Genomic DNA, 8,162 nt, shown 5'->3' on the forward strand with positions numbered 1-8,162 from the left:
AAACGAATGGAAGTTTCAAGTATTTCTTCATAGTTTGGGCATACCTAGAAGCCTACAAAGAATATAATATTTTTTCATGTTTATTTACTTATTTTTGAGAGAGAGTGAGCACAAGCATGAGGGGGCAGAGAGAGAGAGAGGGAGACACAGAATGTGAAGCAGGCTCCAGGCTCCGAGGTGTCAGCACAGAGCCCCACACAGGGCTCAAACCCATGAACCGTGAGATCATGACCTGAGCCGAAGTCGGACGCTTAACCGACTGAGCCACCTGGATGCCCCAAGAATATAATCTCATGGTTGAGCTAATATAATCCTGTCCTGGGGGCATGAACACTACTTCTTTCAGGAAAATAAGCAATCTGAATACAGACTGGTTGGTGTTAAGTCGGTTTTACGTAGAGGAATAGATAGCATAAGGTACAAACAGGTATTAAGGTCTACAACTTAGATACCCTTCACCGTTCTGTCTCCACCTGTCTCGTCTAAAAATTTGTGGTTTTGATCTAGTGCTTTCCCTGCCCCTCTTCATGTCGACTCCTGGTGTCTTCTGCTCTTCTGTACCACCCTATAGACTCACAACCACAGACTGGCAGGCTTTCCCTCATCCAGTGTCCTTCATCAGGCATTTCCATCTCATCATATCTGACCGTTAACCTTCAATTTAGTTGTTCTTCCTGACTTGACAGAAAGTATCAAGTAATTATTATTCAAGTAATAACTATTACTTGAATATTAATTATTAAATTTAAATTTAAATTATTAATTTAATAATTTTGAATTATTAATTATTAAATATTAATAATTATTAAAGAAATTATTCAAGTAATAATAGGAGCTTCAAGTTGTAAAGGATAGTATGCAATCTCATAATCTCCCTTCCAGTCCTTGGGGTTATATTCTGAAATCTTATGATGTGTTTACCGACATCCTTCTAGAACAGTAACAGGAGTTGGTGAGAAAATTCATGTTTCTGAGGTAGTTCTCTGATACTGGGAAGGCTTTGATGGTTGGGTTTATTATCATAATTGTATCCTCTTGGTAAAATCTACATGATTTCATACTGATTCCACCTAACTTTGAGGGTGTTAAGTTCCCCTTGAATCATACTAATTATAGTAATTTGTTTATAATATTAGTTATTAGGACTGTAGCATAGATGACCGAAATGAAGGACGATTGACATATTTATGTGGCAGAAGGGGAGAGTGCAAGCAATAGACAATAGTAAATTTTAAAATATTAATTATTAAAGCAATACATGAGATAATCCCAAGGAGGATATTTAGGTTTTGAAACAGAAATATTGATATCACAGAAATGAATTATGAATTCCCTTTCTGGAAAAAGAAAAACTGTGGAAATTGTAAAAAAAAAAAAAAAAAGAAAGAAAAAAGAAAATCAGTGGGTGATAGAGATTCAGGATGAGAGAAAAAAGGGTAAGTCAGTGGAGCACAGGGCATTTTTCAGGAAAGGAAACTGTTTTGGACGGTGGTGGATATATGATATAATGCATAGGTCAAAATCCACAAAACCCAACCACACCAAGAGCAAATCCTAAAGTAAGCTACAGACTTTAGGAAAACAGCATCAATATTGGTTTGTCAGTGGTAACAAATGTACCGCACTAATATGAAATGTTAGGTGATAGAAATTGTGAGGGGGCTGAACTTCTATATGGGAAATCACTGTACTTTTTGTGTAATGTTTCTGCCAACCTAAATCGGTTAAAAAATAAAATCTTCCTGACGCCTGCTTCCGATTCTGTGTCTCCCTCTCTGTCTGCCCCTCCCCTGCTCGCACTTGGTCTCTCTCTCGCAGAAATAAAAGTAAACATTAAAATTTTTTTAATTAAAAAATTAAATCCATGTAAAAACTTATTCATGAGAATATGCCATTACAATGTTTAAGATATTTTATTTAAAATTCTATACAAATGTATCATATAAGTACTTCTTTTAAGTCGCATATTGATGCCCTGAAATCCTTGACAGTTTATGCTGATGCGCTGTACAAAGCTCATTCATGAATATAAAATAGCATATTTTCTGCGTGTGACTTTTAAAAAATTGAGATATTCTAAAGTTGCAAGCATGAATTTGAATGCTGTTAACAACTCAAGAAGAATTTGCCGCAAAACGCTTTAGCTACATTTCACAGGATAGTCTTTAATACCTTTGAGTTTATATGTCAAAAATAGGTCTTTCTCTTTTTTTTTCCATTTATGTTTTCTTTCTTTTTATAACATGCAATTTTTGTCAATATATTCACATCCAGAACCATAGAACTGGATATAATTTTTGTAAATAGTTTAAGCCTCAAATGATAGCAAAATATGCTTGGAATTTACTATTGAAATCTCGAGATGTATCTTAAATTCTGATATGGAATAATTAAAAACTCTACAATTTCAAATCCTCTGGCAGGATTTTGTGTAATAAAAATGAGTGAGAAAGTGTAGAATCTAAAAGCTCTCATCACAAGAAAATAATGTGCAAACATCTGTGGAGATGGATGTTAGCTAGACTTATTGTGGTGATTATTTTGCAATAAATCATATCATTTTGTTGTACATCTGAAACTAATATAATGCTATACATCATTTATATCTCTATTTAAAAAAAAAAGAAAATGCTCTCAACTTATTAAACATAACATTCACTGTAAGAAGTCCAAAGTGATTTCTATGAAAGTTGTTAGTATTATAGAATGCTAAAGCCTCATTAACATGGAATGTGTGTCTAGATTTGTATCAGAAAACGTCATTAACACTAGATCAATATTAATTGCAAATAATAATTTTCACCACTAATCATGTTTTAAAAGAGAAAGTCATGTTATTAAGAAAGCATAATCATGAAAATAAATAACCACCATTTAAAAGAAGCCATTAAAATGAATCTGTTGTTTAATTATCTGAACCATTATTTCATTTTTAGTGACAATTTTATTTGGTCCAACTAAGTAATTAAACATTCTAGAACATGCCTAGAAGAAGAGTTTTAATCTGGCGATAGTTTTATTTCTTTATGAATAAATCCTGAAACCATCTTTCCACTTCCTCTCTGCTGTGACAGTTCTGGTGAATTTTACCTTCCTCATTGTGTTTTCTGTTCTTTATGCCTCTTTATACACTGTCTACAGACTCACTGTACCTCTTGCATTTTATTTACATATTCTAAAACACTTTCCATTTTATAACCATCTTCTTTTTAATAAAATTCTGTTATCTAGCGTCTTCTCCACAATGATATTTGCTGGGTTTCTTAAGTGACCTTTAATTAAATCCTATTAAGCACGCAAAAAAGGTCTTTCATAATTTTTTTTCTGGTTTCTGTAGAAAGTCTTTTTCAGATGTCTGTTCATTCCAGTTACAACATGATTTGATGTATCTGCCGTTCCATAGTGTATATTTTAATTAATAAAGTGTATATTTTTAAATTTGCTTTAAGTTTCTTTTGAGAGCGAGAGAGAGAGCATACATGTGGGCAGGGGGAGGGGCAGAGAGAGAGGAGAAAGAGAATTTCAAGCAGCCCCACATGCTGTCAGTGCAAAGCAGGAAGTGGGTCTCAGACCCAGGAACCATGAGATCATGACCTGAGCTGAAATCAAGAGTCAGATGCTTAACCGCTGGGCCACCTAACTACCCCAATAAACTTTATCTTTTTTTTTTTTTTTTTACTTTTTTTAAGATCTTTATTTATTTTTGAGAAAGAGAGAGACAGAGACAGAGTGTGAGCAGGGGAGGGGCAGAGAGAGAGGGAGACACAGAATCTGAAACAGGCTCCAGGCTCTGAGCTGTTAGCCCAGAGCCTGATGTGGGGCTCAAACCCACGAACCACAAGATCATGACCTTGAGCTGAAGTCAGAGGCTTAACCGACTGAACCACCCAGGCGCCCCAACTTTATCTTTTAAAGTTGTTTTAAGTTCACAGCAAAATTGAGCAGAAAGTACAAAGAGTTCCATATACCCCCTGTCCCCACACACAGACAAGCCCTACCACCAGAGTGATACTTTAGTTACAATCAGAAGAATCTGCATTGACACATCGTTATCTCCCTAAATTTATAGTTTCCATTAGACTTCACCCTTGGTGTAGTACATTTTATGTATCCACAACTGTAGTAACATACCTAACAATGCTTTGTGATCCCCCTGCTAACCCTTGGCAAACACTGATGTTCTTGATGTCTCCATTGCTTTGCCTTTTCCAGGATTCCTACAGTTCAAATCATGTAACTATGTAGTCTTTTCAGATTGTCTTCATTCACTTTATAATATATAATTATATTATTCAGTATATAATTATAATATTCAGTATAATAATAATAATTCTCCACATGGATGACAATTTATTTATCTAGTCACCTATGGAAGGGCATCTTGCTTATTTCCAAGGTTTGGCAGTTATGAATAAAACAGCTATAAACATCCATATGCAGCCAAAAATGTGCTTGCAAAATGTACTTTGGTTTGTTTTAGGTGTTAGACTATATCTTAATTTGCCTTTTTCTAGGCTTTTTTTTCTCTTTATAACAGAAAAGGTCTTTGGTTCTGGATCAAATAACTTTCCACTTATCAATTTTAGGCAGGTAGGGGTTAGTCAACACTTACATTTTATTATTCAGTCCCTTAAGTTTTATGGCAAATGTTTTATATTCTAGTCAGTAGGTGGAATAAGAAATAGTTATGTTTGGACTATCTTAAATTATTGATTCTTGTTCTGTCTTAACTAGATATTTTTGTTATTTTTAATATAAATCAGAAGAACTGATCACCAGGAACCACTTTAAAACAGGTTCTACTATTGATCACTTTGTAACACAGATGATTTCTGGGTGCCACTAGAGGAGAAATAAGTGAATGTTCTATCATAAAGACATTCATGATGAGTTAAAGTCATTATTTTAATTGTAGATTTCAACTTCACTACTGCAGAACATGTATCATTTTGAGGACTGGTGTATTTTTGCCTTTATAATTCACTGACTTAATAGCATTGCCTTATTTGCTTTGGCTCAGACAGTTTTTTTCTGCAGGTGATTCTATCCATACCTCCTTAATACTCCATAAGATTAAGTTTTTAATTAATTCTGGTAAGTGGGAATTCATATTCATTTAGCTATTCCATTAAATTTCTTTCTAATTCTTTTTCTTATGCATTCTATTCATGATAATGATGTTATATAAAGTCTATGAAATATTTCTCAGCATTTTTAAATTTTATTTAAATTTTTAATTTTTTTAAATGTTTATTCATTGCTGAGAGACAGAGAGAGAGTGCAAGCAGGGGAGGGGCAGAGAGAGAAGGAGGCACAGAATCCAAAGCAGTTTCCAGGTTTCGAGCTGTCAGCACAGAGCCTGACACAGGCTGTAACCCACAAACTGTGAGATCACGAGCTGAGCCAAAGTCGGATGCTCAACTGATTAAGCCACCCAGGCGCCCCATCTCAGCATTTAAAAAAAAAAATTATTTTGGACCACGTGAGTGGTTCCGTTGGTTAAGCATCTTATTTTGACTCAGGTCATGATTCCACAGCTTGTGAGCTCAAGACCCGCACTGGGCTTTGTGCTGACAGCTCAGAGACTGCTTCGGATTCTATTTCAGTTTCTCTCTCTGTCCCTCCCCCCTACTTGTGCATTCTCTCTCTCTCTCTCTCTCTCTCTCTCTCTCTCTCTCTCTCCATAAATAAATAAATAAACAAAGCATTAAAAATAAAAAACAATATATAAAATTTTATTTGAGAGAGAGAGAGCAGGGTGGGGGGGGGGGAGGGGCAAGAATCCCAAACAGGCTCCACGCTGTCAATGCTGAGCCTGATGCGGGGCTCAAACTCATGAACTGTGGGTCATGACCTGAGCCAAAACCAAGAGTCAGATGATTAACCGAATCAGCCACCCAGGCTCCACCCAGAAATATTTCTTAGCTTTTCTTGTCACATCAGGCCCTTTTCGTTTATAAAGATGCTTAGCTGTATGTTTCCTCGGATTAATTGTGTGCTTCCTTCGAAAATAATGTTTGACACCAAACTTTTCTCATCGCGCTTTTCATCTCTGTATTTCTCAGGGTGTAGATTAAGGGATTGAACATAGGAGCGATGATGGTGTAAAATAGAGCGAATATCTTGTCCTCGGGGAACGTGGTCGGAGGTCGAAGGTAGGCAAAGATTGAAGGTCCAAAAAATAAGATGACCACAGTGATATGAGACCCACAGGTGGAGAGGGCTTTGTGTCTTCCCTCGGCCGAACGATGTCTTAGACTAAACAATATAATGACATAAGAAACAAATAAGACAACGAAGGTCACTAAAGCGACCAGACCTGAATTGGCAACCACAAGGACACCAGTGATGTAGGTGTCAGTACAGGCAACTTTCAACAAAGGCAAGATATCACAAAAATAGTGGTCAATCTCATTAGGTCCACAAAATGGCAACTGGATGGTCATCGATAATTGAGGAAGAGAATGGAGAGCCCCACCAGCCCAAGCAGCCAAGACTAGAAGATTGCATCTTGTCCTGTTCATGATAAGCAGGTAGTGGAGAGGTTTACAGATAGCCACGTAGCGATCAAAGGCCATGACTGTGAGGACAAAGACCTCAGTACTCCCAAAGAAGTGCATAGCAAAGACCTGGAACATGCAATTACCGTAGGAGATCGTTTTTGTCCCCCCTCGTAGGTCAGCAATGAATTTGGGTGTAACACTAGAGGTATAGCAGATGTCCATACAGGATAAGTGGCTGAGGAAATAGTACATGGGTTGGTGGAAAAGAGGGCTGCATCGAATGGAGACGAGGATCAGCAGGTTTCCTGCCAACAGGGCAACATAACAGAATAAGAAGAGCACAAAGCAAAATATTTGTACGTTCTGGTCATACGAAAGTCCTAGAAGAACGAATTCTGAGGTGTTTCTCTGGCTCTCCATATACTTGAGTTTGCTGTATGTGACACTGAAATGAATTAGGTATCTGAAGGAAAGAAAACATAAATTTGTTGGACACAGTATGAACACAATGATATAAAATTTACTAAGTAGCTTGACATGAATATAATATTAATATTAATTATTCTCAATTTATTAAATTAAGCTGTCTTATCATTTTCATTAAGTCTTTTAGTCTATAAAAGTATTGCAGAATAATTCTATAATGGGGATAATGGGAATAATGATGTATTTTTCTCAATCTTACTGGTAATGATTTTTAAATATTTAAATATTTTAAAAATTAAAACCTATTTATCGTTGTTAATTACATTATTATGTAGCAAAGAATTTTAAAAATGAGCTTAAGTCAAAAAATGCTTTGTTGCATGTATTTTAAATGTGTGTGCTATTTATCGTTGTTAATTACATTATTATGTAGCAAAGAAGAGTTTTAAAAATGAGCTTAAGTCAAAAAATGCTTTGTTGCATGTATTTTAAATGTGTGTTGAAAGTTCCTATTTTTATCATTTTTTGGTCAAATTCCCTGACTTATCTGGCACTGAATCCTCAGGAAATGCCAATATACCAGACCGAATTGCTAAACTTAATTTGTTTAAAGCACACTCTTTTTTTGCTATGTGACCAAACATTGCCAATGGGTCATACTAAACCAATGGAATTGCTGTTATTTTAGAAAGCAAAGAACGGTGAAAAAGTATACAAGAAAACAAGAATGTCAACTCATGGCTGAAAATTGTGGAAAATATTTAGCAATTTCATTCCTTTTTCTATTTACATTTCATGTGTTAAAGACAATTTTAAAAATACAAATACTGTTTGTGATAACAAACATTAAAGATTGGATAAAAATCATTAAATTGCCCAATTATGGGGGTGCCTGGGTGGCTCAGTTGAGTGTCCTTTAGACTCATGTCATGACCCTAGGGTTGTGGGATTGAGCCTTGCATCAGGCTCTGTGCTGAGTGTGGAGCCTGCTAAGGTTCTCTCTTTCTCCCTCTGCCTCTCTCCCTTGTTCTCTCTCTCTCTCTCTCTCTCAGGAAATAAATAAATAAATAAAATCAGTTGCCCAAGTACATTTGAATGGTGCACACATCATGGCTCTTGTATTTGAATCTTTTGTATCCGATACATAATTTTAAGACATTATTTAATCAGTACAAAATTAGTCAAGAACTGAGACAGAATGGACTTCCAGGAGTCATCTTCCTCACTGATGAG

The 8,162-nt window shown here is 35.8% G+C and overlaps 1 protein-coding gene across 1 annotated transcript; it reads right to left on the reverse strand.

Annotated features, from left to right (window-relative positions):
- Positions 1-5,987: 5,987 nt before the first annotated feature.
- On the reverse strand, positions 5,988-6,923 carry LOC132662499 (olfactory receptor 4P4-like). The gene has a single exon (XM_060607954.1). It carries the CDS (start codon positions 6,921-6,923, stop codon positions 5,988-5,990), a length of 936 nt encoding a protein of 311 aa, XP_060463937.1.
- Positions 6,924-8,162: the final 1,239 nt, after the last annotated feature.

The sequence above is a fragment of the Panthera onca genome, chromosome D1 (genome assembly GCF_046562875.1).
Source record: "Panthera onca isolate mPanOnc1 chromosome D1, mPanOnc1 haplotype 2, whole genome shotgun sequence".
NCBI lineage: Eukaryota > Metazoa > Chordata > Mammalia > Carnivora > Felidae > Panthera > Panthera onca.